The sequence below is a fragment of the Gasterosteus aculeatus genome, chromosome 4 (assembly GCF_964276395.1).
Source record: "Gasterosteus aculeatus chromosome 4, fGasAcu3.hap1.1, whole genome shotgun sequence".
Taxonomy (NCBI): Eukaryota; Metazoa; Chordata; class Actinopteri; order Perciformes; family Gasterosteidae; genus Gasterosteus; species Gasterosteus aculeatus.
The window spans coordinates 24,874,781-24,894,791 of NC_135691.1; the positions used below are offsets into that span (position 1 = coordinate 24,874,781).

General features: G+C 41.1%; 2 protein-coding genes and 2 pseudogenes across 10 annotated transcripts in view; all 4 read right to left on the minus strand.

Moving 5' to 3' along the window:
• uvssa (UV-stimulated scaffold protein A) overlaps window positions 1–1,010 on the minus strand; it is a 43,737-nt gene extending 42,727 nt beyond the window's left edge. For 2 of the 6 annotated variants that reach the window (XM_078101463.1, XM_078101462.1), the window contains exon 1: window positions 861–977. The gene's annotated coding sequence lies outside the window, so the exon portion shown is untranslated. Of the gene's footprint in view, window positions 1–292 lie in introns of all 6 variants that reach the window. The other 4 variants (XM_040174029.2, XM_040174031.2, XM_040174030.2 and 1 more) reach the window with 4 other exon arrangements.
• Window positions 1,011–3,675: 2,665 nt separating this feature from the next.
• LOC144382979 (uncharacterized) lies at window positions 3,676–5,038 on the minus strand (annotated as a pseudogene).
• Window positions 5,039–5,270: 232 nt separating this feature from the next.
• Window positions 5,271–6,230, minus strand: LOC120817116 (uncharacterized; annotated as a pseudogene).
• Window positions 6,231–12,020: 5,790 nt separating this feature from the next.
• Window positions 12,021–19,227, minus strand: sil1 (SIL1 nucleotide exchange factor). 4 transcript variants are annotated; one of them, XM_078101469.1, is made up of 12 exons: window positions 19,054–19,227; window positions 18,701–18,820; window positions 15,980–16,118; window positions 15,804–15,909; window positions 15,571–15,652; window positions 15,063–15,149; window positions 14,454–14,549; window positions 14,248–14,369; window positions 13,597–13,693; window positions 13,341–13,457; window positions 12,420–12,584; window positions 12,021–12,322 (listed from the first exon to the last, which is right to left on the minus strand). In XM_078101469.1, exons 2-12 carry the CDS (start codon window positions 18,785–18,787, stop codon window positions 12,125–12,127), a joined length of 1,296 nt encoding a protein of 431 aa, XP_077957595.1. In that variant the 5' UTR covers window positions 18,788–18,820; window positions 19,054–19,227; the 3' UTR covers window positions 12,021–12,124. The 4 variants fall into 4 exon arrangements, with proteins under 4 accessions (XP_077957595.1, XP_040028897.2, XP_077957594.1 ...); XM_040172963.2 differs by having other exon boundaries at window positions 13,341–13,505; XM_078101468.1 differs by having other exon boundaries at window positions 18,701–18,815; window positions 19,054–19,207.
• Between the last annotated feature and the right edge of the window lie 784 nt (window positions 19,228–20,011).

Sequence of the window (20,011 nt, forward strand, 5' to 3'; positions counted from 1 at the left end):
ATACTATAATATAGTTGACGCTAGCTGTAACGTTATAAATAACCTCCCGACTCCCGCTGACATTTTCTAGCAATGTAACATTAGAAGTTGGGCTTAGCACCTATCCGTAGTAACGTTACATACATTGTACTAACGTTAGATTGTAATGTTCACCGATTGAGTATTCTTATTCAAACACAAGTGCATTAACGTTAGCATATAAACAAGTAGACCATTAACTACCGTTTGCTTACGTAGCCAGCTAACATTAACGCTAACGCTAGCTAACGTTACATCATATTAGAAAAACTACCTCCACAAGATGGCAGTTTGGACTCCATCAACGCCAGTATGATTCAGTTAGATACAACTAAAAGGACTATTGAAATGGATATAACATTGCGTTGAAGTGAATTGATAAGACAGTTTGTCAGTGTCGTAGCCCACCTTCCTGCGAGTAGCTCGATTGTATACGGTAACGTTACATTTCCCAGCTGTAGCTGCGAGGGTCCAAGGCAACTCGTACTCCGTTTATGACAAGTGACATTAAATAAAATGGACACTTTCGACGCGTTTTTGGCTGGATTCGAATAGTTAAATTTGCTTAAGATGGTTCCTAGCGGAGTGAATTGACCCAGAAGGCGTGTAAGTGGCCGCCACGATAAGAACTGTTCAAATGATCTAACGTTAATGCTAAGGAAAGGAGCTTCAATGCTTCCCGACTTTGCTGCTTTAGCATAGGGACCACTGTAGCATCCTTTGCGAAAGGAACGAAGATCAATGCGTCCCACAATTCCTTGCGGCAGCAATAGTTAAATAGTGACGTATCATTCGGCCGTTCACGAGAATTGACGATTATGACCGAGGCCCTTTCTCAATACCTAGAGACGGACTTGCGTTCTCGGGAGAATAGACTCGGGAGTCCTGACTCACGGGTACGGGAGAACGGAGAACGGTCATTTCCGCAATTGGAACAGCAGCTGACTGATGACGTCACCACGTCACCTGGTCTTGCTAATGCATTTTAATACAGTTCTTGACGAAGTATTTTACTATCAAGCTTTTGTTTCGTTTTCATTTAAAATGAAAATTACATATTTATATCAGAGCACCAGAGTATATACATCAATAATGGAGCATAAAATCATTAGCCAAAATATCTCAATGGATGGGATCAATTGAATTAATTTGATTTTGTATAGCCCAAAATCGCCATTCCAAATTCCAGCCTGTAAAGAGGGCTTTACAGGCTGTATACATACGACATCCTCTGCCCCGAAACCCACACATCGGCACAGGAAAAACTCCCCGAAAAATGAAAAAACCCTTCCAAGAGGGAAAAAAGGGAAGAAACCTTAGTGAGAACCTCAGAGGAGGGATCCCTCTCCCGGGATGGACAGACTACAATGGATGCCATGTGTACAGAATGAACAATGTATAATACATTCAATTCCTATGACAGAAATTATTCAAGTAATCAAGTGAGTAGTAAGCCAGGCGCACAGCAGGACCACTGCAGGGACAACCACCATCAGATAGAACCACCATCCACAGAGGCCTGTGGGGAGGGAAAGCACAAAGACTTTAGGAGAGGGTAATGTTGATTTATGATTTCAGTAATATGATTAATATTTAAAATAATAATAAGGATGATGGCAGCAGCAGCAGGTGTCAGCAGGGCCACGGCAGGTGTCAGGACCAGGGTCCAGAAGGACCTACGATCTATGGAGACCTGCTAGGGGAGAAAGCACAAAAAATCTCCGGGAAAGAAGCTGAATTAGTGCATTAATAAAATGTGAATTATTGTAGAAAGAGAGCGTGAGAGAGGAGCTTGGTGTGTCCTAAGAAGTCCCCCAGCAATCTAAGCCTATAGCAGCTTAACTATGGGCTGGTCCGGTCTAACCTGAGCCAGCCCTAACTATAAGCAAAATCAAAGAGGAAAGTTTTAAGCTTTATCTTAAATGAGCTGACTGAATCTCCCCCCCGGACTGAAAGTGGAAGCTGGTTCCACAAAAGAGGAGCTTGATAACTGAAGCCTCTGGCTCCCATCCTACTTTTTAAAACCCTAGGAGCAACAAGTAACCCAGCATCTATGGGGCGCAGCTGCCTTGTAGGGCATTACGGTGTTACAAGCTCTTTAAGATAAGACATTGCCTCACCAGCAAGAGCCTTGTAGGTGAGAAGTACCTTAAATTCTATTCTTGATTTAACAGGGAGCCAGTGCAGAGAAGTTAATACAGGAGTAATATGATCCCTTTTCTTAGTTCTTTTTAATACACGTGCTGCAGCATTCTGAATCAACTGGAGAGGCTTAAGAGATTTACGGTACAAGAGCAGCCTGATAACAAAGAATTACAGTAATCCAGTCTAGAAGTAACAAACGCATACATTAATTTTTCTGCATCACTTTGAGACAGGAAGTTCCTAATTTTTCAAATATTACGTAGATGAAAAAAGGGAGTCCTTTAAGTCTTCTTTATATGAGAGGTGAAGGACATATCCTGGTCGAAGAGAACACCAAGATTCTTGACAGTGCTACTGGATACCAGAGCAATTCCATCCATAAAAAGTGTATCACGTGACAGCTGGCTTCGAAGGCGCTCTGGGCCTATCAAGATAACCTATTTTTTCCTGAGTTTAGCATCAGGAAGTTGCCGGTCATCCAAGTTTTGATGTCTCCAAGACATTCTTGAAGTCTAAAAAGCTGGTTCGTCTCTTCTGGTTTGATCGACAAATACAGTTGAGTATCGTCTGCATAACAATGGAAGTTTATGCGGTGTTTCCTGATAAGATCGCCCAAAGGAAGCATATTGAAGGTAAATAAAATTGGTCCAAGTACAGAACCTTGTGGGACACCGTGACCAACATTGATGGTCTTCGAGGATTCACCGTTTACAAGCACAAACTGGGATCGATCCGATAAATAGGATTTAAACCAGCTGAGTGCAGTTCCTTTGATACAAATCAAATGTTCTGGTCTCTGCAACAGGATACATTGGTCTATGGCAGCGGTTCCCAAACTCAAGAATGCCGCGGCCCAATTTGAAATCTGAAAATCTTTTGTGGCCCACCCAAACCTTTAATCACAACTCTGATCAAAACATAAACTAGGGATGATTAAATGACCGTAAGAATTTAACCCATTAAAAATGTATTAACCGACAATATATGTTTTGTATACCATTTTCTCTGTAGCTCATATATATTTACTTTAATACTACAAGAGGGCGCCCCATTTGACATTTTTTTATTTGGCGGCGCCTTTTGTTGAATAACGACAGGCGGACAAGAGCAGCCGTTTTGAGCGAGAGCCTTATTGTTTTATTAAGTAGTATAAGTATTAAGTAAAATACAGAAATTTGCAACCCTAATGTTACGACCAGGTCTTAGAAGCAACAGGAAACAGCGAGACCACTATCCAACTTTGCGTTTGTTTTTTATTTGGGGCTGGGAGAACAGCTTCAGGAGCCAACAAGGCCAAAATAAAAAGCGAAACACCTCTTACTTTTAAAAGAAAACTAACTAACCTAAGCAAACAAAAAATAAAATCAATATACACCATTCTTCCCTAACTCCCTATATAAGAAAAACAGATGACAAAAAGAAATAAAATGTCGTCAAACTCCCTACTTTCCTGCACAATATATACAAGTGTTACAAATAGGTGTAATGTACAACTATATACAAAGAAAACAGATCCAAAGGGCCAAGGCAAGAATCAAGGCCGGAATAACACGTAATTTAAATCATAAATATTTTTGTATTAATTTCAAACTTTTCAAAATTGAAAATTAAAAATATTTTATTTGTTTATTGTAAATGACCTCTCGTGGCCCACCTGCAGTACCGTCGCGGCCCACACTTTGGGAATCGCTGGTCTATGGTCAAATCAAATGCAGCACTGAGGTCCAGCAAGACAAGAAAGGAGATGAGTCCTTGGTCCGATGCAAGTATAAGATCATTCTCAATTTTCACCAGTGATGTTTCTGTGCTATGATGCACTCGAAATCCTAACTGGAAAGTCACATAATTGATTTGCGATGGATTTCTCAAGGATCTTAGAGAGCAAGGGAAGATAGGTCTGTAGTTAGCCGCTGGAGCAAGAGGAGGTTTCTTAAGAAGAGGTTTAATTACAACTACCTTGAAGGACTGGGGTACATGTCCTGTCAACAAAGACAGATTCATAATATCTAATAAAGACGTGCTAACTAAAGGAAAAACTTAGTCGGAATCGGAACCAAGAGACAAGTAGAAGATTTAGACTTCAAAATTAAAGAAGTCAGTTGATCAAGGTTGATGGAAGAGAAGGCATCCAAACAGGCATCAGGGCCCACTGCTGCATCCAAGGTTCCTACATCTGAGGACAGGTCGGCACTGGTTGAAGGCAGGAGACCATCCATTTTCTTTTTGATAGTCAGAATCTTATCATTGAAGAAGTTCATGAAGTTGTTACTACTGAGGTTCAAAGGAATACACGGCTCGACAGAGCTGTGACTCTCTGTCAGTCTGGCTACAGTGCTGAAGAGAAACCTGGAGTTGTTTTATTTTTCTCTATTAATGATGAGTAATAAGATGCTCTTGCGTTACAGAGAGCCTTCTTATATGTTTTAAGGCTGTCTTGCCAAACTAACCTAGATCCTTCTGATTTGGTTCAAGTCTCCGCACAGTTTGCTTTAGGTTCCGTGTTTGAGGGTTATACCACGGAGCAAACTTCCTTCTTGTTGCTATTCTTCTTTCCAGAGGAGCAATAGCTTCCAGCGCCACTCTCAAAGAGCCTGTAGCAGCATCGACAAAATGATCGATCCGGGACGGACTGAAGTTCTCGCAAGAGTCTTCTTGTATCTTGAGACAGGGCACTGAACTTAGAGCAGAAGGAATAGATTCTTTAAATGAGGTTACAGCGGTATCCAATAAGTGTCGACTGTAGAAACCCTTGTGCAGGAGGAGGAGATTCCGGTAGTAGAAATTCAAAGGTTATCAGACAATGGTCCGACAGGAGAAGGTTCTGTGGAAAAATTGTTAAATGTTTGTTGGAAAAACTGCAAATAATGTGTGTCATGATATCAATAAGGCTGTGCTACCCTCAGCTGGCAGGCATCTTGTCAGAGATTAGGGGCGCCGGCCTCGGGAGGGACATTCCATCCCATGAGGGTAAACAATCAGTCCTCTGTATGTGCGTAACCATCCCTATGTTTTGATGCAATATCTGCAGTATATATTCCTGCTCCAAAGATGAAAACCTTTGAGCAGGCTTGGGGCATGACTTGTATGTGTGTCAACTATGTCTCCTGTTTGCGAACATTAAATAACCTGTTTTGATGATTTTACGCCAGTGTCGAGTGAGAATTTTTCTGTTCAATCCCAATCCCATACACAAACAATTCGAGAGTGTGGTTAAAACAGTGAGTTGGTTTATTTACTCTCTGACGGAAACCAATTGAATCTAACATTGAAAGAAATGCAGTACCAAGGTTGTCGTTGACATCCACATGAATGTTAAAATCACCCACAATAATTACCTTGTCCGTTTTAAGGACCAAACTCGTTAAGAACTGTGAAAATTCAGAAAGTAATCCTGAATTAGGACCTGGGGCTCTGTACACTATTACAAAGAGAACCGGCTGGATTATTTTCCAGGTCGGTTGCGAAAGACTGAACCAGGCTTAGTCAAGGCCAAGTTTATTAAAAGGCAGGAGTCATAAATAGCTGCCACTCCTCCCCCTCGGCCTGTGCCTCGGGGAATATGAGTATTAACATGACTCGGAGGAGTCTCTTCATTTAAGATGAAATATTCCCCATTCAACAACCACAACAACATGTTTCAGTAAGACAAAAAAAATCAGCATGGTGATCTGATATTAGTTAATTTACTAAAAACAGCTTTAGATGACAGATCTAATATTCAAAAGTCCTCCTTTGATTCTCCTATTTTGTTGCACTCTTGCATTATTAGCTTTAAGTTATTTACTATGACTCCTTGGTTGTTTCACTTCGATAACTGTGTCCGTGGGGCAGACAAGGTCTCTATAGGGTTAATTATGGTTTGGGTGAGTGACTGCTCGGATGGAAGCGCAGAAAAGTGTAAAACTGCGACTCTGCTACCTGGTATGAACTCTGGGTCATGGATTAAGTCCACTAAGAAACTGGGTCAAGTTCTTAGAAATAAGTTCAGCTCCATCCAAAGTGGGATGGGTACCGTCCCTCCTTATCAGACCAGGCTCTCGCCAATAGTGATGGGAGGTTCGGATCATTTTACCGACTCGGTTCTTTGAATCTTGTTCAGTAAAATGAACAAATCTTTTTTCGAGTCATTCTTTCTATTTGAGGGGGGGTAAGATAAATTCCTGCGTTAAAATAATAAATAATGTATCATGACAGTCTGGATGATTTGAAGTGATCATTTATTTTCACACTAGCATTCAATTAACACGGCATAACTATTACGCTGAACTCTAAGTAAAGTACAGAAAAGTTAAAATAACGAAACCTGTAATTATTACTTGTGAAGGAATATCATTCACGTCTTACTAAACCTAGCCACGCGAAAGTGAACGAGGTAAACAAATCCTTTCCGTTTCCTCTTCTGAGCGCAGGTCACGTGAAAAATGATCCTAAGATCCGTATCCGAAGAACCAGTCAAAATGGATCAATGCATTATGACTGGTTTTGCTATTGTTACGCCCCAGTCTAGGGGTGCCTAAGGTGCAACATGAATAGGCCCCAATCTTCCCCGTCTCCCAAGTAGCCACACACACTTTAAGTTTATATAGGGGATATTTATTGAAAAAAAGCTCTAGGTTGAGAAAAACCCGGTATGTTGAGGTAAAAACAAACCACGGCTTCGCCGTTGCCCATCCCCAATATAACAAACAAACCAAAAAACGATCCTAGCTAAAAAATAAGACGCTGACCTACCAAAACAAAGGAGAAAAATAATGACATCAGTCTTACCTACCTAACTACTTTAAAACAGGAGAAAACCAACTCAAAAGAAAAACAGAATACTTATTCGGCTTCACGGTATAATACAAGTGGCTGGTTGGAAGAGGAGGAGGACGAGGGTTGTGCTCTGCTGCTGTGCTCTGCTGCTGTCCTCCCCTGCTCTGGCCTGCTCTGCCTCAGACGCCATCTTGGCTTCCATTATATGCCGGCTGCAGCCAATCACAGGACGGGTGGGAGACAATCCGCGCCTGATGGTGGCACATCCCTGTTTGAATAAAGGGAAAACAAAAAGACACAAAAGGAAACCCACAAAAACTACACATATGACCCCAGTCATAACAGTTATTTTCACTTTACATTTACACTTACAGTTTAGTGCAGTGTAATAGTTTGCCGTGATAATTAAATGCCAGTGTGATAATAAATGACAATTTAAAACCATACAAACTGTCATGTTGTACTGTATAGTATACAGTATCACAGACTTGTGAACGAATATAATTCACGTTTCTATACTGAAAACAGCGGTCACGAGAAAGGGAATAAGGTAACTGTTTCCTCTACTAAACCAATGCAGGTCACGTGAAAAATGATCTAAAGATCTGTATCCGGCAGATGAACGAATCGTTCCTCCCGACCGTGTCTTCGGGTCAATGTTTCGTTCATCTGCCAACCGAGTCTTCGGGTCAATGATTCGTTCATCGTTCATTTTTCACGTGACCTGCATAGGCTCAGCACTGGTATCACTTGGTTGGCAGAAGGATCATTTTCCATGTGACCTGCATTCAACGAATCATTTCTATTTCCTTGGCTGAGCCTATACAAGTCCCGATGCGTGGCCACGAGAAAATGAACAAATCTTTTTTTGAGGGGACTCGTTAATCTCGAGTCCTTGTAAGGATTCGTTCAAAATGAACGAATCGTTCACGAACGACACAGCACTACTCGCCAACTACACTAACTACAGTGGTTAACGACTGAGCTTCCATGGTGCGGAGCCGTGCTTCTAGCCTCGCCTCCAATTTATTAAATATACTACACTTACACGTACCATTATAAGGAAGGAAGGCAGAGGAATAGCTAAACATGTGACAGACCGAGCAAGAAAGAGCAGGAGATGTAAGGTGGGAAGACATCATTAGGTTAGCTGCTAAGCTAATGTAACGTTAGCTAATGCTAATATAAGTAACGTTGACGCTAAACAATGTCTAAGCACCCATTCCATTGAACGAAACATTGCTAGACGGTGAATTATCTGATAATTCGCTGCTTGTGATGAAAAATATCACGCTACAATCAACTCAGTAAAGCTAGAGCTGTGAAAAGTTCAAGAACATCAGACACGCTGGCGACAGGAAGTGACGCACCACGCTTACCGTCAGAGGAAGTGGTCGAAATCCGTCAGAACCGCACATTCAACCAATCAACCAATCAGAATTGCTGTACAATGGAACATCTTTCTAAAGAAGATGAAGAGGAGCAGCTGTAGTTTGTGGTGCTGCTGAACTTTACTGGATTACACTGACAGGTGTATATCTAATATATTATTGAATATTGGTTGAAAGAAGCAGATAAATAGTGTCGGGATCTCCGACCCCCCGAGTTGGTTGCTGAGAAGGATCTAGCACGTTGATCAACTAAAGTCAAAAAGTTAACATTTATTTAGAAGAGAAAAAGATTACATGAGCAATTCTCCGCAGATATCTGGCTCTAACTATTGCTTGCAAGCAGGAGGTCCAACACACCAGCACGTATTCCAGAGTTCTGTGTAATGGCGTCCCCGAGCAGTAAAAACGCTGAGTTTTTATACACTTGAAGACAGTTCTTAGCGCCAGTTTCGAGAAGCCACAAATCAAGTTGAGATAAGAACTCAGGTGAAGCTGAGGGTAACACACAATGCTCCTCTGATCGAAGGTCCGTGAGAGCAAGATGACCCCCTTTCCCAAACACAGCTGCAAACCCTAAATCTTTCTATCTCTCTCCATCTCAGGGTCAACCACTGCGACCTGGCACAAGACAATTGTTTATAGAATGTTTTTACCACTACATGCATCTCACAATTGTTACTGAGGTCATCATTTATTTCAGGGTTGTTGTATTGCATCACATTGCATTACCTTTAGAAAAGCTTTGTAAAGTAGAGAGAAGGTTTGATACAGCATATTAATCAGTTAATATTTTAAAGAATAGGGCTACATTTCCCTTACAAACCTACCGTTTAAACATCAAGAGGCTGATAATCAGTGTGTTAGTCCTCGTCCCGTTAAGTGCACAACCATCAATATACAGTGCATCCGGAAAGTATTCACAGCGCTTCACTTTTTCCAGCAGTAAAATCTTCTGTACGAGTTTGTGGTAATCTTCCGTAGAGAAGGGAGACATCTTCTGCTAATTACCTTTAGCACTGTAGCACAGGCTCAGGCTTATCTTGTTTGGTAGGCCTCCTCGCGTAGCGTTGAGGAAGTTGTAAAAATATTGAAAAATGCCTGTTTTATCTAAAAGAAAATATAATCCCACTGGTTTTGTAAGTATCCAGGAGCTCCTTCTCTTTGTTTCGTTAAGCGATTGCCGTTGCCAGAGGTGGGAGTGGACAAAATGAGCGGAGCTGCTCCTCGGTGCAACTGGTAGGAAGGACGACACCTGAAGGACTCCCAGACCATGAGAAACAAAATTCTCTGGTCTGATGAAACAAAGCTTGAACTCTTTGGCCTGAATGCCAAGCGTCATGTCTGGAGGAAACCAGGCACTGCTCATCACCTGGCCAATACCATCCCTACAGTGAAGCATGGTGGAGGCAGCATCATGCTGTGGGGATGTTTTTCAGCGGGAGGAACTGGGAGACTAGTCAGGATTGAGGGAAAGATGAATGCAGCAATGTACAGAGACATCCTCGATGAAAACATGCTCCAAAGTGCTCTGGACCTCAGACTGGAGAGATCTGAAAATGGCTGTGCACCGACGCTCCCCATCCAACCTGATGGAACTTGAGAGGTTCTGCAAAGAAGAATGGGAGAAACTGCCCAGAAATAGGTGTGCCACTCTTGTGGAATCATTCCCAAGAAGACTTGAGGCTCAAATTGCTGCCAAAGGTGCTTCAACAAAGTATTGAGCAAAGGCTGTGAATACGTATGTACATGTTATGTTTTCATTCTTTATTTTTAACAGATTTGCAAAAAATTGCAAAAACAGTTTTCACTTTGTCATTATGGGTTGTTGTGTGTAGAATGTTGAGAAAAATAATGAATTTAATTTATTTTGGAATAGGGCTGTAACATAACAAAATGTCGAAAAAGTGAAGCGCTGTGAATACTTACCGGAAGCACTGTATATTACCTTTTAAATGTACCTGAACCTCATATGTTTCTCTACAGCAATAGTGACGAACCTCATAGTATTTCATGTCTATAATACAGGGATCAATGACGCTAACTCTGGCATTCTCAAACAATTGAAATAGAAACATTTTCATGTTTTATGCAAGCAGCCGACCACACATGAAAGATATTACAGAGAAGAATTCAATAATTCATATTTGGAAAATATTTATTTATTTTTTACAATTGTGCCTTTGAAACTGATGTCTGACATGTCTCTAACATACTGGAGCTAATAGTTAAGAAGTCTCAATGTTGACAAAACCAATCTTTTCTGTCTTACTTCTCTTGGGTTCCCATCACACCTGTGAGAAAAATAAGCTAATGGGAACAATATGTATATATTAGGGTTAGGGTTAATTGTAGTGTAAATACACTACATGTAATATATACTAAATAAATCATGAAATATCTTTGATTTTGTTTAGGCCATCAGAGAAGATTTATCTGGCCCTGACAGACCACCCCTGGTATAACGTCACATTGCAATGACTTGTGGGTAATTCCCCTTGGCAGTCAGCATTTAATGATAGATGGGAGCCCCTCAGTCTGTGGGTGGGGAGATTGGGATTGGGCCGATGATTCTTTTTTGTCACTCCCAAGTGCACAAACAGACAGACAGACAGGTTTGCAGTTTACAGGCTATAATAGTCTAATTTCTCAAACAATTATGTTATTTTGTTATGTAGAAAGTCTCACAAATGATTTGCACTTATGTTGTCAGTGTAATTGACAGGCTGCTTAACTGGTTAACTCTTAAATTCAACATATTTTTTCAGGCAGTGATAGGACAGGCAATGATGCAGAGAGCACAGGGAGAGGAGAAACACCAGGTCGAATAGAGAGAGGAGAAGCACAGAGGAGCCATGAACCCCAGAACACGTGTTCTGGGGTTCATGGCTCCTCTGTGCAAGGCAGGACCTGACGTGGAGGACAAGGAGGCCCTCTGGGCACTACTGTAAAAAGGAGACTCCGTATGTAGATAGTTCTTAATCTGCAATTGTGTTGTTGTGTTGTGTTGACATACTTTTCTTTACTGTTTTCTTAAATTTAATAAACTACATACTAACACATGTATTCATTGTCATTGATTGTATATGACTTTTACTGATAACATAATGCAATATAGCCAGGACAGCCTTACAAGAGTCGCGACGCTTTGTGTTGCGTTGCTTCGCATCGCGTCGAGGTCTGTATGATCACAAAATTCAGAGTTTACCCACCTCTAATTTTACCACTACAGCACTGCTGCCAAGACAGATTCGTAATATCCAGTAAAGACGTGCTAACAAATGGAAAAACATCCTTAAGCAGCCTAGTCGCAATTGGATCCATGAGACTGGTAGAAGATTTAGTAAATTGTAGAAATCAGTTTATCAAGGTTGAAGGTTGGAAGAGAAGCCATCTAAGTATGTATCAGGGCCCCCACAGCTGCATCCATGGTTCCTACACCCAGGGTCGGGTTGGCACCAATTTCTTAAATTTTGTTTTATTGATGATGAGTAATAAGCTGACCTTGCCCTACGGGGAGCCTCCTTATATGCTTTTAAGGCTGTCTTGCCAAACTGGCATAGATACTTCTAAATTAGTGGTAAGTCATACCCATTCAACTGTCTGCATTATTTGCATTAATTTTGGGGTTATACAAATAAAATGAAGGCATTTTGCTTGTTATATTTTTTTAGAGAAGTCATTCCCAACATGAAATCCACAAAAACACCAGCATTTTTACAAAAAATCATTTATTCATAAATTAATACATAGCAATACGGGTCTTATCACGAGACATACCGGTATCCTAAAGAAATCTGTGTGTGTGTGCAATCTCATCATTTCATTTTGACTTGTAGAGCATTTATAAGCGCTACAATCTCTGCAAAATAGCTGTTCTCCTCCCCTACAATCATTTCTGACTCAACCATTTCCTGGTACTGGTCTCTGAGAGTGAGCAGAGAGCTCAGTAAAGACCGGTCCGAGCGGTACTGATCCAAACACATGGGAGCCATTGCCAACAAAGCCCGCAGAGCCTGAAAGAAAAAGGACAACACATTGAACAAGCAAATTTTCATACCATTATGGTATAAATGGCTCATGTAATATTAAACACTATCAAAATCAACCCACCTTTTCTCTGTAGTCATGCTCAGTGGACTCCAGCAGCTGTGGGACCAGATTGCACCAACCCTTCTCCAGCAGCTCCCCTTGCAGAGACACCTTGGAGTACTGATGCACTCGCTCCTTGTGGGCCGCATCGGGGTCCATGTCCAGACCAGCCTGAGAAATTAACTCCTAGTGGAGCAGGACAGACCAACATCATCTAGGATGTCCTGATCTACATCCTCAACAAGGGCCATTGGAACACATTGTCTAAAATAGACCAAGGGGAGATTTTAACTCCTAGAAAAACTTGTGTGAAACTAAAAATGTGTCCCAGAGAGGCTGAGTAGGAGGGACTAACGTGTGATCCAGGGCAGTATTTTCTAGATTTATTTGCAGGATGGATAAACTAATTCTTGTGCTGGATACCACGCATTGTAAACGTCCTGCCAACTTTCACAACGTCCAAAGCGATCAAATGTGGTAAACAGCAATCAGTAAAAAACAAGGTTCCAACAAGGTTCCCTCTTCTGCCATTCCCATACTAAATGACCAAACAGCTGATATCCAAAGTGTCGTCTCCAACACCTCCCGTTTTCATGTCAGACAATATTTCACGGACCGGTCGAGAAGGTCCGACGGGGGGGGGTGTAGTAGTCGCGCGCTCTGTGTTCGCTGGTGGGCAAAACTGCCGTGCACGGTAAGAGGACAATTGTAAACGTGAAGAAAAACGGAAAACGAGCGCACATAATTAGGAGAAAATCCGGTCAATTTTCAAAATAAAACATTTTTCAGAAAAAACAAATATATAAGCTTTCTGTGGTGCGCCCCGGTACCAAACGGACCGGTACCGGTCCGCGGCCCGGTGGTTGGGGACCACTGCCATAGACCACATATACCTATAAACGGCACAGGTCATACCCATCTCCGACGGTTTGTTTGTTGTACCTTCTCACTGATCATGTCATACAACATGGTGACAATGCGTGTACGCAGAACTCCTCCTCCATCGGCCCTGAATAGCTCTGATAGGACCTGCAGCCCTCCATGTGACAGGAAGTGGCGCTGTGCGTAGGGAAAGTTACGTAAGAGGGAGGCCACTGCAAACAGTACCTGACAGGAGGACAATCACACAGAAACAACATTAAAGCACATTGAATGCATCCGTGTTCCCCCTCAGTAGGTGTTCAATTGTGATCAGTACCTTCTTTTTGACTCTGAGTGGTTGGGCAGTAGCCATAATGGTTAAGAGCGTCTGTAGAGCCCCACTCTCTACAGCCTTCACCTGTACCATTGGGTTACTGCAGGACAGAAGCTTTCAAAAGTTAGCTACTGCTGACCAGGGTGATGCACACAAGTAGACACACCAAGTACACACAGTGATGTGTACCCCTGCTTAAATAAATGGTTAGCTTCTAGTAAACCTAGAGGACTGGTGTATTTTAATGTTTTAATACTGTACAGTTGTATAGAGATACAATCAAATTGACTTTTAATTCAATTAATATTATTTTGTACAGCCTAACATCACAACATTTGCATCCCCGATAATGAAAACCCTTCAAGGGAGGGAAAAAAAGAAGCATTCTTATGGTGAACGGCAGAGGAAGGATCCCTCTGCCAGGATACCAGAGATAGACTGCAATGAATGTCTGGTGTACAGAATGAACAACGTAAAAGATGACCAATACGGTCAATCCCTACGACAGAAGTGATTTAAATATTGGTAGCAAAATGAGGATTTAAAGTTACGACTAATATTAATAGCAGTGGTGGATGTAGTAGATATGCAACTTAGTGGTGTGATGCGTGCATTGGTCAGATCTTCGCTAAACCCAGATTTATGCAACTGTACCTTGACACGGCAGATCCCAGAACAAAGGCAGAGCTTTCCTGCAGTCTAAAGTCGGTACTGTTCAGACCTTCTACAACGAGTTGGAGACCCCCCATTGAACACAGGGACTGAGCGTTATCCACCTAACACACAAACATGCAAAAGTTAGCAAATGACATCTTCACAAGCGGAGGTCCACGTGTAGGTCTGAATGCGTGTTCGGATACCTGATGAACCATATACTCCAGGTCCAGCAGGAGGCTCAGCTTCAGCTCTGTGGTCGAGTTGCTGTTTTTTAACTGGTCCAGCAGCCGCTTCATTATCTACACACCACCACAACACAGAACTCTGTATGTTTGAATGTTGATTTGAACATGTCCTGCACTGGCTTCACAGTAAAAAGGTAATATCAGTTCATGTTAAGAAAGACTTGAAGGAAATAAGTTCCCACAGCTAATTATCATAGCCGACAAGCAGGTGTTGGGCCCTCATCCATGCATCGCCTAGGCCCTTAACCATGCTTTTCAGGAGACAAAAAGACAGTAACACATACATGTTTGACCAAGCGAGACTGTGATCACAGCCCCCTGCTGGGCATCAGACTCCCACAAAGCAATAAAGGGGGATGTGGGGAGAAGTGCGCAGAGCTTCCATTGGAGAAGGTCTGTGTCTACTGAACCCACAGATTTCATGTACTCAAAACGCAACAAAGAATCATTCTCTTACCTGCAGACTAACCTTAATTATTTCTTCAGAATTTGAAGGCCTAATTTTGCAGATGTGAAAACTTGATTTTTGGGAGTCACAAGTGAAACCACAGTGATATGATCACGTACCTGAATATCTGTCTCCACCAACAGGTCTAGCTGAGCCATGTCTCTCTTTAACTCCCCCAGAGGACGGTACTTGGATGTCACAGAGTCCTGCGAACATGCACACCACATTTAGAATGTCTCCCCACTTTTACCTTGATGTCAGATATCCCTGATGGACAAATAAAGCAGTTATTTACACTCTTCTCAAAGCCAAAGTCCTTTCATTTTACAGTTGTTCTATTGCTCCCTTGATCTGTTACTTTTTTATGTTATTGTATACTTTGGTAATCCAAATTAACCATTTAAAACACCACAGTCACACAATAAAAAAATTCTGCGTCTCGTGTCATTGATGGTTGAAACGGGCTCAGTTCGGTTCTGCTTCTCAGAGCTAGGGGCGTGTCGCCAACTATCTACTGTAATAGAGCCATTTTGAATAGACGTCTTGAATAAGCCCACTTCAAAATCTATCCCTGTAATCTGGTATGGAATATGCTACACTGTTATTTATTGGTCTGTCTTTGCTTACTGGGTTCAGGTCCTCCTTCATCTTCTTCATGGCCCGTTTCAACTCGTCAGCACTGATGGTAGACTGGTCGTCTTCTATCTCACTGCAAACACAGAATTTTAGTGCGAATAGAATATTCAGATTTTATTCTGCTCAAAGAAGACCACAAGGTAGTAATAGCTGCTAGTTCTACAAAGACCAAAATAGGCAAATCAAATATTACTTGATGACACTGATCTTAAAGAGACCCATACCGGTGTTCGTGTGTCCAATACTTAAGCTGCTCCTCGCCCAATCGGACCTCCCTCTGGCCTGTCTGCAGATTCAGCCTCACATGGGAACCTGCTGGCACTGCCTGGCCTAACACACACACACACTAAGTCCAGAACTAAAGAGTATTTTTGACTAGGACAAAGTAGGAGTAATTTACCTGCTTTGAGTGTTTGCCAATTATCGGTAGGTTGGATCACCTCAAAATCTCCTTCATCTTCATCAGCAATCACCCCTGCTTCCTTATCAGCTTCCTTCCGTCCTTCTGTATTCTCCACCACAGTTAATGCACAGTCAGACTGCCCACAAATACACAGCAAAATTCATAAGTTAATTTTCTGGTGTTAGGCAAAAAAGTTGATTCAACTGTTATAGAGTCAATTGTACGAAAGAGCTGGAGTCATTATCCAGTGTCAAGGACTTGGATTTTTAACTCAACACATAGTCTATTTAACCCTGACCAGATCTATTTTTGACACTTATTGATTTAACACTGACAAGATTGGGACAGTATAAACACCAGCTTTGGGTTAAAATTGAATCTCAGAGTCAACTTAACTCTCTGAAATTTGCTGTGTAGAGAACAACATCATATATTTAGAAGTTTTGCTACTAACACATGAAATTAGATTTTGCTCTTCATAATTCCCACTGGAGCACTAAACCAGTGTGCTTTTGAAAAGAACCAATGTGAAACGCCATTATGACGCAAAATGTTGAATATCCTTGCTGTACAATGATGAACACATTCCGGGAAATGCAAATATTGTTGGAGAGAGAGGCAGAAACTTTGGTGTTATGTCCCTACTGGTTTTTGAACCTACAGTGGGCCTCCTCTTGGGTGTTGTTTACTTAACATTAGCAGCTGTTTTCTGCCTCACACATTCACAGACATATTGCTGAAAATCTTCAAAAAGCATCACATATCAATTAGAGATTACAATCACTGCCATGTATGAAGTAATACATTAGAGAAAAATGAATGCTCTTTACCGGTTGTACAGTAACGTACATCACAGCCCCTTACGAAGAAATACATTTAAGAAAATACGTTAAAGACGACTAGATTGGACTGCTACAATCACCATATCTTACCTGTTGGCGGTCGTTTGGTTAACCCTGCACTATATCATATTGTTAACCAAAAGACCACCAAATGGTAAAATAAGGTGATTTACAGTGTAGCAGTCCAATCTTGTATTTCTTTGTGGCTGTGATATAAGTCACCATACAACAGTCAGTAAAGAACATTTGTTTTAATCCAAATGAGTCAGTGGTGAGAGGCTGCAGCCTTGCAAAAAAAGTATAGCTACACATGTGGTGAACATATTCTCGACACTGACATGTTGCAATTTAAGGAATAAATAACAAAATATTGATCACATTCACTAAGCGTAAGTGGTGGCCTGCGTATCGCAACTGCCTTTGGACCTTTTATAGCTTTGCTCAATAGGGTTTGAATTAGGGTGGCCATTTCCTTCACGTCAAAAAGGAGGACACTTTGCATACACAGGGACACGCAAACAGATATTTGTTTGGTATGATCCGGTTTTAAATTTTTACTATGTTTTTCCACCAGATTACATAAAGGTGCATACACATAACACATAGCTAATAAAAAATATACAAGATACAGCTCATGACAACGTGCACTTCCAATTCAGATTAGCATAAAAAATATTATTAGAGCTATGTAATTAACATGAACAGGACTGAGTTGTATGACATTCTGACGGCACCGGGTGGCCAGAGCGGAGCATGTGAGGTGAGAGCTGTCCTATCTGTTAAAATGAGCAGTGAGATACAGTAGTAGTTACCGCTAGCACCACCCCCCCCCCTCCCCTCCCGCGCCTGCAGCCGGACGGGGCATGTAAAAGCCGGACGAATGGCCACCCTAGTTTGAATCCAGGTTGTTGCTATCTTTCAAAAAATATTTTTTTTCATACATGGCAGTGATGTAGTGCTCACTTAATCTCAATCGTAATCGCTGCAGTGGATATGTGATTTGAATTGAATTGAATAATTAGAATTATAACCATGGGTTTTCATATGAAAATAGCATTAAACAGAACATTCATTCATAGGTATGCAGTGTTATAACTACATCTCTGACGTACAACTGCCAACACAATGTTAGGGGTGAGCGAGTTCACTGTAGCAAGATGGCCGCCATGTGCGGACTCCGCCGTAAGACATCTAGCCTTTATACGCATACATACATATATATATATATACATACATACATATATATATACGTATATATATACATACATATGTATATATACATATATATATACTTACATATATATATACGTATATATACATACATACATATATATACGTATATATATACACATACATATATATATACGTATATATACACATACATACATATACGTATATATATACATACATATATATGTATATGTGCGGACTCCGCCGTAAGACATCTAGCCTTTATACGCATACATACATATATATATATACATACATATATATATGTATATATATACATACATATGTATATATACATATATATATACATACATATATATATACGTATATATATATATATATACATATATATACGTATACATATACACATACATATATATACGTATATATACACATACATACATATATATACGTATATATACACATACATACATATATATACGTATATATATACATACATATATATATATATATCACCGCAGCGCCATAGTTGGTCTGAATAGACTAGGGGGAAGGAGATTCTTTTACTGGATTTGCTTCCGTTAGTTATTAGATCCTTTAATCATCAGATTCTTTGAGTGGCTATTAGTGAGGTGTTCTGAGCTAGACCATACAATACACATCTACATAATCCAATACAACTCACCTTCTGTCCAACATTGCTGGCTATCTGACAGCAGTGCAGTAACAAGAGAAGCGCGGCTCCAATCGCGCTGGTGGAGATCAGCTTCATTACTACTATGACGTCATACAGTGATCTGCTTCTCTACGGGCAGATGTACATTTACATCAGGAGCACTGAATTATGTGACATGTTGAAAGAGTTAGATGTGACTAGGAACTGAGTAAACGTTGATTAGGTTGGTCAAAATATGTCAAGTTAGCGGGTCGTGTGTGATATCAAACCAACAACGAGAGAAAAAAATACCCAGACTGGATATCAAAGGAAGAGTAATACAATCGAAATAAGATAACGACAGAGCAAGAGCAAATACTCACCCGTAACAGTGATATGGCTTGATTGGCCGGGTCACGGACACACTGCACTCTTTTGAAGGCTTCCGTAGCATTCCCTCCGGTCTAAACTCCACGCTTTACGTAGCTCCCCCTGCGTGGCTCGCTCGACGCAGCTCATACGTGGCTCGTTCTACGGAGCTTACTTTACGTAGCTCCGCCTACGTAGCTCGTTCAACGTAGCTACCCTACATAGTTCTTGCTCTTATTGTTTTCTACATTGTAGATTATTTTGAAGACATCCAAACTATGAAGGAACATATTTGGAATTACGTGGTGAACAAAAGAATGCTGAACAAACCAAAATGTTTTTTTATTTTAGATATTTTCCTTAGATAACAAGCTTTGCAAACTATCTGCTTCACGAGGGGGGTATATCTAGGGGTGTCAAAATTAATACGTTAATCTATGCAATTATTGTGGTCGAGACCAATGTGAAAATATTTTAAAGCATAAGATACATATATACAGTATATATAAACACAAGGGCGTAACCATGCATCCTTTGAGGGGTTGTGTCCCCCCAATATACAGCAAATATACGTTTATAAAAAATATACGTTTCATTCCTTCTATGAAATGTTTGTTAAGCAAAAAGCACTGGGACTCTAAGTGCCCGCTCAGCAGGGCCGTAGTGTCCGCCCCAGCCCCCCCCGTCGACCGTAGCGTCCATGGGATTCCCCCAATGTCTAAACCATGGTTACACCCTTGTATAAACACCAAACAAAGTTTTGTTCATGCTGATGCTTTTAACTATTCTTTGGTGGCTATAATGGATGTTTGAAGCCTGTCTGTAACAAGGAAGAAATAAGACATATTGGGAATTTTACAATTTCATTCAGGAACCTTAGTAGCGTCTGGAAGAATCATACACCGTCGACCTGGCCCCTCCTCCTCATGCTGGAGGTGATACCATTCCAAGTCAGTCAACTTGGTTGAGTTG

What these genes read in the sequence shown, in the direction of transcription:
- sil1 (XM_040172964.2), bottom strand. Translation starts at nt 19,124, where the DNA reads ATGCTACGGAAGCCTTCAAAAGAGTGCAGTGTGTCCGTGACCCGGCCA. An exon ending in TGAAGGAGGACCTGAACCCA is followed by an intron (nt 15,150 to 15,570) that starts GTAAGCAAAGAC and finishes GCATGTTCGCAG; the next exon opens with GACTCTGTGACATCCAAGTA. An exon ending in ATGACATGATCAGTGAGAAG is followed by an intron (nt 12,585 to 13,340) that starts GTACAACAAACA and finishes CTGCTCCACTAG; the next exon opens with GAGTTAATTTCTCAGGCTGG.